This window comes from Venustampulla echinocandica (genome assembly GCF_003357145.1).
Source record: "Venustampulla echinocandica strain BP 5553 chromosome Unknown scaffold_0, whole genome shotgun sequence".
In the NCBI taxonomy this organism is placed as follows: Eukaryota; Fungi; Ascomycota; class Leotiomycetes; order Helotiales; family Pleuroascaceae; genus Venustampulla; species Venustampulla echinocandica.
In genome coordinates, this window is record NW_022474205.1 from 3,411,664 (window position 1) to 3,429,002 (window position 17,339).

At 49.8% G+C, this 17,339-nt stretch overlaps 5 protein-coding genes across 5 annotated transcripts; 3 read left to right on the top strand and 2 right to left on the bottom strand.

Annotated features, from left to right (window-relative positions):
- Positions 1–368: 368 nt before the first annotated feature.
- Positions 369–2,806, bottom strand: BP5553_01062 (Actin-like ATPase; the record flags this gene model as incomplete). Its single annotated transcript, XM_032009685.1, has 4 exons — positions 369–568; positions 625–1,996; positions 2,045–2,149; positions 2,204–2,806. 4 exons carry the CDS (start codon positions 2,804–2,806, stop codon positions 369–371), a joined length of 2,280 nt encoding a protein of 759 aa, XP_031873739.1.
- Positions 2,807–6,776: 3,970 nt separating this feature from the next.
- BP5553_01063 (Phosphotransferase) lies at positions 6,777–8,393 on the top strand (the record flags this gene model as incomplete). Its single annotated transcript, XM_032009686.1, has 3 exons — positions 6,777–6,873; positions 6,931–7,010; positions 7,059–8,393. The coding sequence occupies 3 exons, from the start codon at positions 6,777–6,779 to the stop codon at positions 8,391–8,393; spliced, it is 1,512 nt and encodes a 503-aa protein (XP_031873740.1).
- Positions 8,394–8,734: 341 nt separating this feature from the next.
- BP5553_01064 (Uncharacterized protein) lies at positions 8,735–10,553 on the bottom strand (the record flags this gene model as incomplete). The annotated part of the gene is made up of 2 exons (XM_032009687.1): positions 8,735–10,479; positions 10,538–10,553. The coding sequence occupies 2 exons, from the start codon at positions 10,551–10,553 to the stop codon at positions 8,735–8,737; spliced, it is 1,761 nt and encodes a 586-aa protein (XP_031873741.1).
- A 357-nt stretch (positions 10,554–10,910) lies between these two features.
- BP5553_01065 (Arp2 complex subunit) lies at positions 10,911–11,676 on the top strand (the record flags this gene model as incomplete). The annotated part of the gene is made up of 5 exons (XM_032009688.1): positions 10,911–10,913; positions 11,013–11,339; positions 11,390–11,515; positions 11,562–11,606; positions 11,668–11,676. The coding sequence occupies 5 exons, from the start codon at positions 10,911–10,913 to the stop codon at positions 11,674–11,676; spliced, it is 510 nt and encodes a 169-aa protein (XP_031873742.1).
- Positions 11,677–13,227: 1,551 nt separating this feature from the next.
- BP5553_01066 (uncharacterized protein) lies at positions 13,228–16,936 on the top strand (the record flags this gene model as incomplete). The annotated part of the gene is made up of 5 exons (XM_032009689.1): positions 13,228–15,615; positions 15,666–16,088; positions 16,164–16,226; positions 16,290–16,610; positions 16,688–16,936. The coding sequence occupies 5 exons, from the start codon at positions 13,228–13,230 to the stop codon at positions 16,934–16,936; spliced, it is 3,444 nt and encodes a 1,147-aa protein (XP_031873743.1).
- Positions 16,937–17,339: the final 403 nt, after the last annotated feature.

Below are 17,339 nucleotides of genomic sequence, written 5' to 3' on the forward strand. Positions count from 1 at the left end.
GGAATTTGAAGATGGTTGCTACCTACAATGGACATTTATAAAGGTATTTCTAGAACTATGAAGCTCGCCCGCTAATTACCATGCACAGAAGGCTGCTCCGTTAAAACATCAAACCCACAATAGTCGGATTCATACTTGGTAATGGTCCGAGTGATATCCCCGCAAGTTTTATAATGGGATCATATATCCACGCGTCGTCCCCTCGGCATCAAATCAACTAATCCATTCTCATAGAACTCCTTTCCAATGGTCCATCTTCGCATTTGTCACCCCCAGTATCATCTTCAAGCTTAGGTTGGTATTCTTTGGGAATGTAAGAAGGAAATTCGTATCTTTTTTCATATCTTTGTCCGAAATCTGTAATCCGCTCATTTGAATCTCGACGTGCAGCGCCCCATAACCTCGCCCTGGCATACCAATTCGGCGTTGAATTCAGATCCGTCCAGCGTTAGGTAGATGTCGAAGTACACACGGTAGAATGTGCCTTGCGGGGTGTCCATCCGCTCGAAATCCTTCTCAAGGTTTTTGCGGGAAAGATCTGACGTGAGCGTTACGACTTCCTTGACGCCTATCACACTGTTAGTGCCAGTCTCTTTTTACGTACTGGGATATTAGGAGGCTTACGGGGATCTTTCGTATATTCTGGGCAAACATCATCGTCGCATGCATACAAGATATCCTCGTACATCAAAGTCGCACCAGGAGCCACTTGCCTGAAGAAGGAAACCTTGACAGGCTCTCCAATCTTGACTCGTTGACCCTTTTGCACAAATATTTGGCGAGTGAATTTGCATCGATCCTTTCCGTCCAACGACGGGACACGGTAAGCCTCGGGGTGATGGCCCTCCTTGAAAGGCTGAAGGGTGGCCATTAGATAATGTCTACGGGCCACACGGGATGTGACGACTCGCTCCGTAATACCTGCGGTAACCGCACCCTTGACGATAGCAGCAACGGAGTCCATGGGTCTGACAACTTTGGCCTGGAATTGAGGTGGTACGTGGAGCTTGATCTGTTGGAAGAGATATTCTGAAGCACCAAAACCACCAACGACCAAGACATTTTGTAGCGTGCGGTTTTGCGCTTGAATGGCAATGATCTGATTTCGTACCAGTTCTAAGATGCGGTTGACGACGGGCTCAAAGCACTGTAAGATCTCCTCGTTTGTGAATGTCATGTATCCTTCTTCGATGCCAGCTTCCGGGAACTCAGCCTCGATGCCAACATCGACCGCCCACTTCTGGTTGTTATTCCGGAAATCGGCCTTGATCCTGTTCTCAAAGTCCATAATACATTTAGCATAAACCCTGCCTGCGGTCTTGGATCCATCGGGAAGCTTCATCTTTCGGATCTTTGTCCGGAGGATGTTGCTGAAATTTCGGTTCAGGGCTGTTGAGCCACACGAATCACCAGATCCTGCTGTACACTCGGAGACCGTGAAAGGAGACTCTTCTTCGACCTCGTAGGCAATCAGATCGACGGTTCCACCACCACAATCGACAATCAACACTGCATCATGCACCTTTAGATTCAAAAGACCAGCCTTGGAGCAGAAAAGAGCAGCAGCCTCGGGTTCGGTGATGAGCGTAAGTCTGTTATCGTTCTCGTCACGCAAGAAACCGGCTTGGATGGCAGCTGCACGGGTCGCAGCCTTGCCAGCATCGTTCCAGATGGCAGGCACGGTAAGGTAGTACCTAATGTTTCGCTCCTCTCGGTTGAATACCTCACCCAATGTCTTTTGTAATTGATTCCGCATGGCTTGTCGGAGTTTGAAGAGGTAATCGGCGGCCACATCAATTTCTGACTTTCCGGGAGGAAGGGGAGGAAGGTTAATAGGATCGATATATGTGTTACCCGAAAGCATGAGCTGCAGCTTAAACCACTCAACCTTTTGCACACCAGGCTTTGGGTAGCCAGTTGGTGCTAAAGCATCCGCGATATCTGGTCCCCAGCCCACAACTTTCTGGTATTGATCGTAGTATAGCACCGTAGGAATCTATTTGCTGTCAGGAGCTGTGCAACGAGCGCGGGACAGGTTACTAACTTTTTGTTTGGTGTATGATCCAGCGCCTGGCCATTCTGTAATGATATCTTCTTTCGCCTCGGTGTTCGTAGCGAACGCGAAGGCAACGCCTGAGAATGTTGTTCCCTGAGCGAGTTAGTGATGGACATATTGTGGGGAAGTAGCAGGATGAGTCCTTACAAAATCGATACCCACGATCAGTTGGGCTTTGCTCCTGCCAGCACCCTCAACCTCGACGGCATTTCTGTTAGCATACTGAGCAGCAGCCATACTGCCTCCACCTACTGGGGCAGGCGGAGCACCATACTGTGGTGGACCGCCGTATTGAGGCGGGCCGCCAGCTGGTGGTGGTGGTCCCATTGCTTGTGGATGGCCAGGAGGATAACCAGAGGCGGCGGTGTTGATCGGGGGAGGTCCGCCCAACATCTGGGTTGGCGGCGTTCGAGGAGTTCCTGTTGTCAAAGGGCTCTGTGTACGACCGACGCCTGCGGGAGCAGGAGCGTAGTTATTTGTGTAGCTGGGTGGGCGCCCGCCAGCTCCAGCGTAATTCATGGGTAGGTTGTAGGTTGAGGAAGAGGACGAGGCTGTTGAAGGAATGGGCCTCTGGTCGGGGTGCTGCTGCTGCTGGTAGTGCTGCTGCTGCTGCTGCTGCGGCGCGAGCGAGGTTGGAGGAGTGGGGTTTGGTGGGTTGAGATTATTGGGAGCGAGCGTGGGAGCGAGGGCGCTTGATTTCCTTTTGGAGCCGAATCCAAGGCTTTTGAAGCGGGAGTTCATAGAACTCATATGGGCAGGGAGGGTAAAAGGGAAGGAGAAAGAAGGCGGTTTTAATCAATGCAATGCGTGCTGACAAGAAGAGCGAGGGGAATAATCAGACCGCGCGTGGAGCAGCTGGGGGGGAGTTCCTCAGTGCTTGGGCTTGGGGGGGCGGCCGGTCCTTGGCTTTGGGGCTTATGGTCCTCCAGGACTCCAGGACTGCGGTCCTTGGCTGTGGTCTAGGTTCGTCGGGCAGTTGTTGTCCCTCAGAGAGGGAGCCAGAAGAATAATGTCAGAGTTTCGCTCTTTGTCAACTGTCAGCCCTGAGCCCAGCCAAGCACGTTGCCGCTAGCCAGCGCCGCTGGGCTGAAGTCCGCGAAATATACCTAATAAATAACAGTCTAGGACCTGACCAGGTGTTCCTTGTGGACAACTGCTCCGGACGCGTGCTGGGCGGCTTGCGTTCGTATTTCGTGGAGATGGCCAGCAGCAGTGAGTACAAAGTAAGTAGCCCACGGGAATTGCGTCGTTCTGAACCTCGTTCTCGTTCTCGTCCACTTCTCGTGTGTTGGCCCCAAGGAACAGGAATATCGCGGGCAGGCAGCAGAAGCAGCCCCTGTACGGAGGACGCACTGGAGCAGCAACTACAGGAATAGCGATATGCCTCCGAACGATCCTCTCTATCGGCACCGGCGCATGAGGGAGGCCTCTGCAGCAATGCGACCAGACACTCGCAGGCGCAAATACAAAGCCCGATGCAGGTCCAAGGATGTGTCTAGATTCTCTTCTCTTCTCTTGTCTTGCCGCGGCTAGTGTGGCCGGGACTCTGGAGTTTGGGACTGGAATGGGATCTGGATAAAGAGGGACTGCCCTTCGTATGGAGCAGCGAGGCGTGGATGGCTGAAGAAGCTGAGAAGAAGGAATCCTTTCGCTTCGCCTTGTTGTGGCTCTCCCCCCAGTAGAGGCTGGCTGTCACCAGCGCCACAATCGGCAGGTTGTTGATCTAGGAAAAACTTGCCCGGGAATAATGAAGAGATTGCGCACTGCTAATATCAAATTAATATATAGCAACAGAGTTGGAATTGGCGTTGCAGTTGGACGTTGGAGGTAATGGTGATGTCCTTGTTCTTGGCAATGGGAGATGGAGGTCCATCCGCGCGGGTCTCCAGTTTTCCGCTCCTCCTCGTCCTCCATCGGCGGGGCGGGGCGGGGTGGGATAACTAGAACTCAGCCTCACTCGACTCTGGTTGTTTTCGCACTTCAGGCCAATAGGATTCGTCCTATGACCGCCTTTTATAAGTTAATTGTTTTTAATTGTTTTAGGGGTGTCCCGCCCCGCAGTTAGGCGTCTTTGTCTACAGAGGTACGTAGGTACGTAGGTATGTAAGTCTGCCTTATCGACACCGCTAATAAATAGTCTTGACTGCTAACATTATTACCTGCCTTACCTAGGGCCCTTCCTTATGTAACATGTGACCTCCTGCGGCCCTCGTCGAGTATAATTCGGACTCGATCCCTTCTCCACTTCAGAAACTCCGAGTTGAGGTTGCGTTGAGTTTCAGCATATACTGTAGGACTTTAGTCCTGCCATTTTTGATTGGCTGGAAGTGCCTTTTGGGACTCGACACGGAAAAGTTTCCTCCCCGTCTTTTGCTACTTGCCCCGGAGTCAGTCCTTTTCACAATTGCATATTATAATTGCTGGGTTAGGCGCACCTCCTTCCGTTTATCTTCCGCCGAGATGTGCAGGTGTCGGCTGGGAATTAGAAATCAGGACTCAGGAGGTGGCTCGTACGTGGCGGGCAGCTCGAGCGCGTGTCAGGGGCAAGCTCTCACTTTCAAATGATATGGCCTTCTTGTTTGGATTCCTTCTATCCTCATTACATATCCTCAAGGTGCTCTAGTATCCCGCATGCACGGATCTTCTTAGTTCGGTCCTAACATGTCGTGAGGAACAGCCGGCCGCATGCACCATGGAGAAGGATTCGAGAACGAGGCTGTGGCTGTTGTTCGCTGATGAGTTTGGGATTTCGGGTAGTCCGAGAACAATAAATCTGTAACTTGAAGATGGCATGCTTAAAGTAGCTGCCTAGAGGTTGTTTTGGATGGCTACAGCATTCTTAGGGGTGCTTTGTGAGCCTATTGATGAGCTACTCCGTGCTCTAGTTGTCTTGACAATCCTTCCGCCTCGTGGGTCGGTAATGAGAAAGGGAGGGGCACCTCCAGCAATTCAATATTCAACCAGATGGTTAATTTGTCAGACGTGCAAAATGGGTCGATAGCCCAAGAATGATCGCAGTCTCCCGCGGGCTATTAAACGTCAAGGCCACAGCATCTGCGAAGACATATCCATAGTGGCTTGTTGGACGTATTGCGGCCGTCTGACTTCACTGGAATTGGCAATTTCGCGTCATGACGAACGGCGAAGAGGCGGGCAGATGGTGTATATAAAGGTGGAGTCGCCGCCTCGATGTGATTTTGGAGTGGTCTGCGAGGGCTGCCTACGATCGATCTTTTCCAATGTTTCAAAATGCTAATATCACTAGCTTAGATTAGATTATATTATTGCTCCCGAACATCTAGTTAAAAGCAGGCATTGATACGCTTTATTTTAGAACAAATTCGATGGGCCAGGGCATAGCAATTCCGCCAGTATATAGAGGCTCGAAGGTAGCAGAGAGTTCATACGTGTAGATGTATACCTACTGATAACATATATCATGCCACCAAAATACATATACATCACCAGAGAGTGTCAGAATTCGTGGAACATTCGAATTTTAACACTCTTGGTTTCTCGGCCACGCTACAACATTTAATTACAAAACAAGTCCATAGGGGTATAAAGTTGTTTGTAAATAAGAGTGCTATCGCTTTGGAATTTCTATTTTGTGCTGTATTATGAAGCTCCGGGGGTGCAGCTAGGCGAGACCGCCTAGAATCATTCTGTGGGGAACCAAGTAATCTACCTAAAATACCTACCTACCGTACCTAGGTATTTATTTATTTATCTATATTTCCCGGACGGCGGAGACGGAGAGACTGTAGGTATAAGAGGAAAGTATATTAACATCTCCAACCCACTCCGGGAGCATGAATGAATTGTGTTCGGGCAGCATCGTCATGGTGAACGGTCCGTAGCCCCGGCCCGGTGGTATTCGAGTGTGTACTACAGCTGTATGTGCAGGTGCAGCGAAGGGTCAAAAGGTCAATTAGAGAATTGATTGGGTTGATTGTTAGTTCTAGGATATTGCTGGCACGAGAAGCATTAGACTCTGCAGCAGATACTATACAACTACGGCCCTTTTATTGCCCGAGCCTAGGCCTAAGCCTAATACGCCTATACTGTAGGTAAATATACGCCTTAACACACGCCTAACATGGACGTTAACGGCCTAGGCTCGCGCATACTCCCTGAACCATGACCCCCTAGCGACCGCTGCCCCTCCTCCTTTTGCCCTCCCCGCCAAAACCGTGGTTATCGTCTCATAATTCTATACACCTGGCTACGTCGTCATATGCCTAAAGTTCACACTACCCCGTCCTCCTCTACTATACATAAAAGTCCTGGCTTCTTCTAACTCTATCCCAAACTCCAAATCCCAATCCCAATCCCAATCCAACTTGCTTGGTGCTGCTTCTCGCCGCAACCGCCGCCAGCAATTGACCAACCCAGTCTTTCCCGGCCGGCCGGCCCACAACGTGTCGACTTTGCGCTCAAACCCAAAGCCCATCAGCCTTGTGCACCTTGCTTCGTTTGCATTACTCGCTGTCGTCCTGGTTAGTGATCGATTACAAAATAGATTGCCCATTTCCCGCGCTGTTGTTGACCATGTGCGTTGTTTCAGACTGTGCAGTTCCTGTTTGAGGGCAATTTGTCGATATCCCCAACTCCAACCCCCTCCTTCTCCCCCCCAGCATACGCCCTCGAAACCGCGACTTGCAGACCCCTTTCCCCCTTCCAGATAGAAGAACCTATATCAAGGCCAAGACCGCACGAGATGGCCCTTCTGGCGGAGGCAAAGCGGATCTCCGCGCTATTCGAATTCTCGGATGATGATGTCAGAAATGCAGTGGTAGAATTCGTTACGGAGATGAGTGCGTACAGCTAAATCAGCCAACAACTTGAGAAGCATAATCTTAACTGTGGCGTAGATGAGGGCTTGGAGAAGAATGGCACGACTTTGAGTCAAATTCCTACCTTTGTTACTGGCGTGCCAAACGGAACAGAGAAGGTACGCGAAGCATTCAACTGGGGATTCGGGAACTGACGATCTAGCTAGGGTCTTTACTTGGCCGTTGATCTTGGTGGAACGAATTTCCGAGTCTGCTCCATTCAGTTGCATGGAGATACCACCTTCACCCTTACCCAGTCCAAGGTAGCTATCCCCAAGGAGCTCATGGTGGCCGAAACCGCCAAAGAACTCTTTGCTTTCCTTGCAAAGCAAGTCGAATTGTTCTTGAAGTCACACCACGAAGAGCATTTCGAAGGGAGGGTAGAACGTCACCAGACGCCCGGTACCCCAACAGGGTACGAAGAAGAGTCTATCTTCCGTCTCGGCTTCACATTCAGTTTTCCTGTGCACCAGACCGGAATCAATAGTGGTACCCTGATTAGATGGACCAAAGGCTTTGATATTCAGGATGCAGTCGGGAAAGATGTTTGTGCCTTGCTACAAGAGGAGCTAGACCTTCTGAAACTGCCCGTTAAAGTGTCAGCTCTTGTCAATGATACCGTGGGAACACTCATGGCACGATCATATACGGCTCCAGGGAAAACCGATACTCTTTTAGGCGCAATATTTGGGACTGGTACTAACGGTGCCTATGTTGAAACTATGTCTAAAATCAAAAAGCCCCTAGAGGGCGCATACGACTCTACCACTGGCCAAATGGTTGTCAACACCGAATGGGGCTCCTTCGACAATGGGCTGAAGGTGCTCCCCAATACTATATATGACCAGATTCTAGACAAGGAGAGTGTTAACCCCGGCATCCAAATGTTCGAAAAACGTATCTCGGGCATGTTTTTGGGGGAGATCCTCCGTATTGTCCTCGACATAATGATGGGCAATTCTAAAAACCCGTTTTTTACAGATAAGGATTCCTCGTCAAACGATTTTGGATCCACAACCGTCATTGACGACAATGCGCCCCTCAAGCAACAGTGGGCAGTTGACAGCAGTATCCTATCAGTAGCACAATCTGACAACTCCGTCGGCCTAAGAACTTTGCGTCAATTCATTGAGAAAGATCTCGGGGTCCAGGCACCGAGCCTGGAAGACGCACAAGCTGTAAAGGATATCGCTCACGCCATCGCGAAGCGGGCAGCTCGATTGGCAGGCGTTGCTGTAGCTGGCATCATTCTCCACACCGGTCGACTCGACCCCAAAGGCGGCCCAGAAGATATTGTTGATATTGGCGTGGATGGCAGTCTGGTGGAATTCTATCCCGGATTCGAGGATTATATGCGTGAGGCCATGAGGGCCGTGGATGGTATTGGCCATGCTGGCGAGAAGAGAATCCGCATTGGAATTGCTAAGGATGGGTCGGGTGTTGGAGCTGCTTTGATTGCGCTTGTGGCAGCGAAACTAGAAGCTACTGGAATCACTGCATGATATATAGGGCATGTTGGAGAGCAGGGATATATAAGTAAATCTAGGGTGTTCAAGCAATATACTCCATTATTTTTGGAATTGGCATCTTTTTTGGAGTCTTTTACTACATCTTTGGTTCTATTTGTGAGTGGGTTCTCAGAAGGTGGCAGCTGCACTTGTCACTTTATGCTTATAGTCTTGCGCGCAAGGAAATGAGGGAAATTGGTTAGGAAATCAGAGCGAGGAGGCAATAGATAAACTCATCATAATTTTTATTCTTTACGCAGTCCACCACAAGGCACCTCTAGAGACGGCTCCCGTCGTACATATAAACGCCTTGACATGCAATCTATCTAACCGTTCTATTCACTGAGGCCCTCAGCCGTAGGTAGAGAGATAGCACGATATAGGAGGATCAGTGCAGAATGCGATTCCCCTCCTCCGGACAACGTGTCGATTTTCTCCGCATCCACTTCCGAGACTTTGTCATCATTGAACCACCACCACTTTCCATCCTCCTCGCCTCTCTTACCAGTCTTTGGGTCAAGAGGACCTTGTTTCTTGACATAGGACGTGTAGTGTCCACTGTCCGCGCTAGCACCTTGATGCGTGACAATACCACGAAGTTCGTAGAGGCCAGATTTGTTGGCTCCGTCGTCCTTCAAGAGCTCAGGGTTGATCAAAGCATGCAGCTCCTTCTTGGCCTCGAGGATGGCGGCAGTTCGTTCGGCTTCGATCTCGGCATCAGTCTTGTAGACAACATCTTCCATCGCATCAGCTTCACCCGCAGATTTGCCATCTTTTTTCTTTTCGTCCGCCTTCTTCTTCTCATCGGCCTTGGACTCGGAGACCGAATCGACAATTCCAGCTTTCTCATCAGCAACCTGCTTGTCATGGATGCGCTTTTGACGTTTTCGGGTCCGCTCAACATCTTCCTCGTCCTTCCGTACTTCACGGACCTTATCTCGGACGGGGACCAACATATTCTTGAGCTCGTCGGTGCAGAACTCAGCCACGTCCAGTTCGTGTGGAAATGTGACTTTGCGCATAATCTTGGCTTTCTTCTGAGCCTCCCTCTTCCAGAAAAATCGAACAAAGTGAATAGTCAGGTATTTCGGGAGCCGTGAGATTCGGGATTTCTTGGTATAGACAGCATCTCGACCGAGAACTGGTGAGGTCTTTTCGATTTTCTCCTCCAAGCCAGCCAGAATACCGTCTCTCAAATGATTCGTAGTCCCACTGATATGGCAGTCCAGTTTCAGGAAAACGTCCTCACCTTTTACAGGCTCTTCCCCGGCGTCCTTTGCAGCCTGCTCATCGCACTCTGTGACTGATTGGAACGCTCCAGCAAGATATTTGTCAACAAAAGAAATCTCCGTGGATTCGCTTCCGTTGCTAGCAGATGTGTCCTTTATCTTCAACTTCTGGCGTAATTGTGCAACGATCTGCGACCACGCCTCCTCCGCATCTTGCTGTGCGTAACCATGCCCAGATTTGGCTTTTTCTGCGAATTGGGGAAAGGCGGCACGAAGGGCGTTGAGAAATACCAGTGGCGGGAAGCCTTCTTGGGTCTCTGACATTTGCTTATAGAGGTCTCGTAACGAGGCTGTGAGGTCCATGGAAGATCCAAGACCGCCGAGACCAAACATGCTAAGATCCCCGAGAGTGGAGCCCTGCGTACCCGGAGCAGCAGGAGCTGGAGTATACGTTTGGAGCTGTTCCTGAAGCTCGGGAACCGATCGCAGGGTTTGAAGAGTTGAGTTTAGATAACACGTATTGCCCAGGTTTTGCAGCCCAGCAGGAGTGGCACCAACTTGCTGTGCGGCTTCTGCTTCGGTCATATCCTCGACGAACTTGATCGCATCCGTGGGCCTGCTTAGCTGGCCTCCACCATCTCCCGGTGTCCCCATCATTATGAATGTCTGGCCTGGCTTCGCGCCGATCTTCGAGAGCTCCGTGTCATCCTTGAGTTGGCCACCTTTCACTAAAATCTTTTGCCGCTCTGGCTCAACGCCTGTCAAGGAATAAAGCTGAAATTTGAGAACTTCGCCAGTAGAGGTAGGGTCGAGGTCGACACTGTATTTCTTGCCTTGGTGCTTGACAATAACTGTGGCGGGTGTTAGCAGACATTCACAGCGCTCAAGACAGCTTGTTTTGCTACACACCTGGAATGGTTGCCATGTTGTGGCGGGGTAGGCAGCTGCCTCGAATCAGATCTCGAGACAGCAACGGATTAAGTTTTAGGAGCGAGTTGCACGGATAGCCTCGTTCTACTTAGCGGTAGTGGTAATGGCAGAAATAACTGCAGGAGGAGTTGCGCCAGAGAAAGTTGGAGACTGGGAGAGTTGGGAGTGCAGTGTGAATCGGATTGTAAATACACGATTCCTAGGGTCTCGCTAGCGCTCGTTACCGTAAATATCTATAAATGCCGTAAATACTGTATTGGACCCCACCTCTCCCACGACACCGATTTACACCATTGCGACGGAGGATGAACCACAACCACAAGAGCTCCTTTGACATCACAACATAACCACCATGGTGCGTATATATATGCACGCCTTATGATCTGCTCTCCGCGACCATACACCCATACAACCATAATCAAGCTGCCTGCCACTGTACTGACATCTCATATAGTCCCAATCACTCAGGCCCTACTTGCAATGCGTCCGCTCTTCCCTCACCTCGGCCCTCTGTCTCTCCAACTTCGCATCCCAGACCTCCGAACGGCATAATGTCCCCGAAATCGAAGCGCAGACCTCCCCAGAAGTGCTGCTAAATCCTCTTACTGTCGCGCGAAACGAGAACGAGCGAGTCTTTATTGAGCCTAGCATCAACAGTGTCCGCATCAGCATCAAGATCAAGCAGGCAGACGAAATAGAGCACATTTTGGTGCACAAGTTCACCCGATTCTTGACGCAGAGAGCAGAGGCTTTCTTTATTTTACGGCGGAAGCCGGTGAAGGTTGGTCGCGCATACGCTGCATACCAGAGATGGAGGCTGATATTTGATAGGGATATGATATTTCCTTCTTGATTACGAACTTCCATACCGAGGAAATGTTGAAGCACAAGCTCGTAGACTTTATTATACAGTTTATGGAGGAAGTGGACAAGGAAATTTCGGAAATGAAGCTTTTCGTAAGTTCTTGAGTCTTATGGGAGCAGTTTTCTAACCCTGGGCCAGCTCAACGCACGCGCAAGATTTGTGGCAGAGTCTTTCTTGACACCTGTAAGTAGAATTCCAGCTCCTCCATTTCTAGATCGCGGGGATTCTGATCTCAACCCTATAGTTCGATTAACAAGTCTCTCGCTTGGAATGGGAATAGGGTTGTTGACGGTTTGGTGGCAGACTGTGGGAGCTTTTGGAATTGAGAGCAAAATTAAAGAAGGCGTTCGGAGATCAAGAGTCGAAATTTTATGACACATGAAAACTATTGCATCACAGACAAAGTTGCAACGTGATGAGATCCAACTTCTAGGCGGGATGCTCATCTTCTAGCGCAGATGACTTCCTCTATCACTTCTCAGACTTCTCTATGTGCGCAGTCTCTTCAATCCGCGCATCTCGTTTCCTGCTTCTCTCTTATGGTTCCAATTGAGTTTATACTAGGTGATCCCGTCGCCAGCCATGGGCACTGAGCAAACTTCCCAGCTACTTGAAAGTACCGATACCTAAGATAGGCAAATAGCATAGACGAGCTGATACAGTTACCTAGTTGCTCCCCTTAAGCCACTCTTTTCTATTTTGCTCTGGGCTTGACACTTGCCAATAAGTAGCCGTCAAAACTGATTTGTAACTCGAGAACTATCAACTTGGGGGTTTTTAGGGTCTGCAATTGTTTTGTATGTGCCGACCCCTATCTGCAGTCAGAGTAGACAGTAGCAGTCCACAATCTTGCTCTTCTCAGCTTCCTTGTATCTGCTCTAAGAGGGTAATTTTCAGAGACTTTCCGAAATCCTGGCCCTTACATGAGGACAGGGTAGAATGACAAATCACGTGACAAGTTGGGACCCCTTTTTGGACCAGCCTGTTCATCATGGTTAACCGAGGGGGCAAGAGTTTTGACCCTTTGGAGGTAAACAATACATGGCTTGGAATAAGATATGACTTCCTTTACAGCCGTATACAGCCCGCAACCAGTTGATTAAATCTCATTATCTTTGTAGTTGTGGAATCATGGAATACAAGTCTTCGTTCTGAGGAAGTCCTATTACCAAGGCGGCAAATAGGGTGCATCGTATGATCTCCACAGAGTGACAACGAAGCAAATTACAAATAAAATCTTGACATCCAAATAAGCCCGGTGGAATAGTCTATGATGCAGTATGCACAACATCAGACATTCTATTATAGCAAGACTTTCCATCAGTGGCATCGCAGATGCGGTTGTGGTTCCAACGCACATGGCCATATTGCTAAAAGGAACAAAGTCACTTTGCACAGCTCTCCCGTCTCTTCCTCATCCAATATGTCTCGGCTTCTGTACGAAGTTAAGGAGAACACCATAGCCAAGCATAGCTATATTACTTCTCAGTTTCATAACCTCACATATGCTCTATTTCTAGTTGCCAACTGGTTAACTAACTAGCCCTTAAAACGCCTATTATTATCGAAGTAAGCGTTCGCTAGGTATCCAACTTGTGCAAGACAGAGCGACATCAAACTACATATCTCCTGGAACAGCAAGGTGAAATTGTAGCAGTGCCAGGCGGCGAGGTATCGAGGCTGCGAGGCACCGACGATGTCGTCCAGTTAACAGCAGGAATACCTATTCACCTCTCAGATCTGTATACTTTCTCAACTTCCTCCCACAACAACAACAAACCATCTTCCTTGCACTACCAACAAGATGATGCCTAACAGCACACAGTATGGGTTCCTTGCCCCTACTGCGCCTCAACCCAATGCTTTTGCAAATCAACAAAGCACTGGAAGCATTGCCCCGGCCTCGAGCCAAGTCCCGATCTCACACAACCAATTCATCCAAGGCTATGGCCAATATCCTGTCCAAAACTTCAACCAGGGCATCCAGATCGGAAGCACTGGCCCTTGGGATACCCCAGGTATGCTTTCTTCAGCCAGCTTTAGTTCGTCGCGGAGCTCATCAAAGCCGTTGAACCCTGAGTCCCAACCTTATGTCCCGACCGGAAATACGCCAGATCTGTCTTCTGGTTCGGAGTTTCCCAATCGCCAGCCGCAGTCAGACATTGGATATGGTCAAAGTAATACAATGTCGCAAACATACCAGCAGCAAGCTCCCCAACTTGGAATGGTGCAGTATCCGAGTGTCAATCAGTACGATCAGGCGGGCATGCCTCGTAGTGTCCCTGTAGGTGGCCAATCCCCTCAATTTCCAGTTCAGTTCAATGCAGTCACGACCTCTTATCAGCTTCACGGCTATACTGCAACTGCAATGGATAGCTACGGAACACATACCGGTCCTCCACCAGGTGCCTCTCCAGCCATCGGTTTCCCAGCCCTGCCACCGATTCCAACCTATCCGAGCATGCCGTATGGGCCCGGAACTGGTAGTGTACTCCAGCCCTCATCGTACGGAAGCAATACTTATGGCTCGCCGATTGAGGGTCCAGCCCCAACTTCTTATCAGGCCTATGGCTATACTGCAACTGGAGCGGATAGCTCTGTGGCATATAGCGGCACTCCAGCAGGTGGCTCACTTGCAGTCGGCTTCCCAACAATGCCACCAGCTCCAGCATATTCGAGTGTGCCATATAGACCTGTAACTGGCAATAGTCTTCAGACCCCATCATACGGAAGCAATACTTATGGTCCGCCGATCAAGGGCCAAAATATGCAATATGCGGCAGCAATGGAAATACATAGCGGCACTCCAGCAGGTGGTTCTCCAGCAGTCGGCTTCCCAACAATGCCACCAGCCCCAACTTACCCGACTCTGCCATATAAGCCTGGAACTGGCAATGGTCTTCAACCCTTCTCGTACGCAAGCAATACTTATGACTCGGATCGAAATATGAAATATGGCTTGGGAACTGGTAGCAATTTCAATTCGGGGCAACAAGGAGGACACATGCATGGCCCCGCGAATCAGGGTCAAAATTGGGCACGTGGCGGAAGAAGACAAGATAGGGGCTGGAATCCGGCAAACAAGACGCAGTATCATAGTAAGCAAGGTGCAGACTCTTCGGCACACGATAGACAAGTTACCTCCAATCTCGCCACCGCTGTGGTGTTGAACTGCAACAGCGCGAGTCCAGCAAGCGTATCAACCACGCGCGGAGGGCCGGTGCGGTTACCGTCATGGCAGTCAGGTGTTGAAACTCCTTCGAAGAACACCGAAAATGCTTCTATTCGTGCACTATCTGCCGGACCGAATTCAGAAGGAGGTGAAGTAGTTAGCAGCGGTACAACACCACGGCGACAGCCTCGTACTGTTGTTGATATTGAATTTGGTTCAGCACCTCGCCAACACCGTCAGGAGCCAAACCCAACTCCTCAACTTTCCCCTCGCGCGACAAATCTTAGCAACAACAGTCCACTACGTGACGTGGCAACCCGATCTGTTGAATTAACTCCTAAGAACCAGATACCGGAGGAGGGAGAGATGAGACGCCGCTCAGCTTCACCGAAGAGCCTCTTGGCTGCAGGAGGTATCGATATAAGCACCCTCGACACGATTACTGAGAATGATGTTCTGGATAGGGGAGTGGGAGGTCGATCTTTCCATAACCCGTCCGGTCTAGCATCTATTTTGTCGCCCACCCGTCGATCTTCCCATGTTCCTTCCGGTCTGGCAATCATGTCACCTCCTGGTGCACCTTTCAATCGCTCTCTCGGCCATCCTATTGGAATACCACGCCCCGGACAGTTTTTCAATGGCTCTTTCGGTTCCTCAGCTGTCACGACATTTGCGGGTCAACCTTTCAATGACGCCTTCTGTCCACCACCTGCTATGCCACCACCTATCATGCCGCCACTAGGCCAACCTCTCAACAATACTTTTGATCTGGCACCTGTCACGTCACCTCCCCCGAAATCTTTCAACGATCCTTTTGGCCCGGGCCAACCACTTCCAACTCCATACAATGCCATCAGCCTCAAAGCTCCTGGGGGTATGAGTGGAGCTCTTCGGAACCTCACTCGAGGCGGTATGTGCAAGCCCACTATCCAGGAGGCTCTTGATCCTAGATTCTTGCCTTTCGCCGAGTACTGCCGCCTAGCTAAAGAAGACACATTTGGGGTGGTAAAGATTAAGAACGTAAGTTGTGGAGTTCCGTAATGGACTAATTGATGGCTGATGATTCGCAGATTCCGTACTCCGTTAACCGTGCTGAGGTTATGGCATTCCTTGGACGCAATGCAAAGATGGTCAATGAGAGCGAGCATGAGCCTGTCCATATCATCATGGAGCGTGTGACCAGTAAGACATTGGATTGCTATGTTGAGTTCATCAATTTCAACGAGGCAGTCGGCGCTGTAAACCGATTTGAAATCAACAGAAGTGGCGGTCGAGGTGGTCGGCTGGGGCAACGTCATGTCGAGGTTGAGCTATCTAGCCAGGATCAGCTGATGAAGGACATGTTCCCGAAGGCGAAGAATGTCAGATGGGTAGGGGGCAAACCTGAAATCATCCCGCGAGATCCCAACGACATATACAACTCAGGCTTCCAAGGTTTTGTCAGCAAGGAGGAGTTGGTTATGTTGGTCAAGCATGTCGAGGCTCCGCAACGTGTGAGTTCCCTTCAAGCAATCCCATGAATTCACTTGGCGCAGTTGAAGAAAGCGGATTCAAGCTGACAACGATAGTCTCCATTCTCCCAGAATTGTTTGCAGCGTCCATTCGAATGCCTTATTAGTACTTTGCTCAAGGTAAGCCCATCATCGAACCCATAGTCCAGCAACACTTGCACAGCATCTGCTGATAATTCGCAGTATCCGTGGTATATGGTGGACCATATCACGGTTGAGGATCGAAACTTGTTACACAAGACCACCAAAAACCTTCTGAACCTCCTGGTGGAACGCGTTAGGAATGGGCATGATGTCAATTTAACCCCGATGTTGCTTAAGCGGGTTTGGCGTGCTGCTCTCAGATGCCCAGGATTTACGCCTTCGATGAAGGATGATGTTGTATTCATCTGTGGTCTTGATGATATGACGGCTACCGAGTATGGAGTTCCACCGTTCGCTCCCTATTGGAAGCATCTCTTGACCATTGGACCAAAGCCTGGTGCCCCTGCTGATCTGGTCCTGGTAAGTTAATTGTCACTAACAAAATTGCCCTTGTCCTTACATTGGAATTCACTTGTACGGTAACTGACGCGTTGCAGTGGTACATTGCAATCATTCGTGAAGCTACCGAACAGAAAGAAGCCCTTTCACTAGCCGACCAAGCTGCTAGAGGCGAATCGAACAATGGACGAAAGCTCTTTGGTGACCTCGATAAGCATATCAAGTACGACCCCGATAAGTTCAAGCAATGTCTTAGCCAAGTTGCAAGAGCAGAGTGGGCTGGCATCGAGAAGATCTTGCGCCATGCCTTAACTCCCAATAGCCAACCAAAACTCCTAACCCACTGACGCAAAGCATCCGCGGAGCACCTTGACTGGACATAGTGGTAACATCGTTCTGAGGGCTTCGTACTTCGGACACCAAACAATGCCCCAAAAGTGTTTCTGGCGTCGCCGCTACCTTGTCGTACCGTCGCCCCAGTACTACTTTACTTCAAATTGAGTCAGATCTTGCGCGTGCATGTTGCTCTTGAATTCTTGATTGCTTTTCTTTGCTTTTCCCCAACAACACATGAAGTATTCTCAGGGTGCGAATCATTCACTAGATTTATATCGCTGTGTCAATGGACGTTTCTTTTCCTTGCGGGGGTATGGAGCAGACGCTGTATTCATGGGGCGGAAGGGATAGCTTCAAAGCTGCTCTTTTCCAATGATTCATGAAGCATGGTTGATGTTGGTCGCTGCCTGGAAT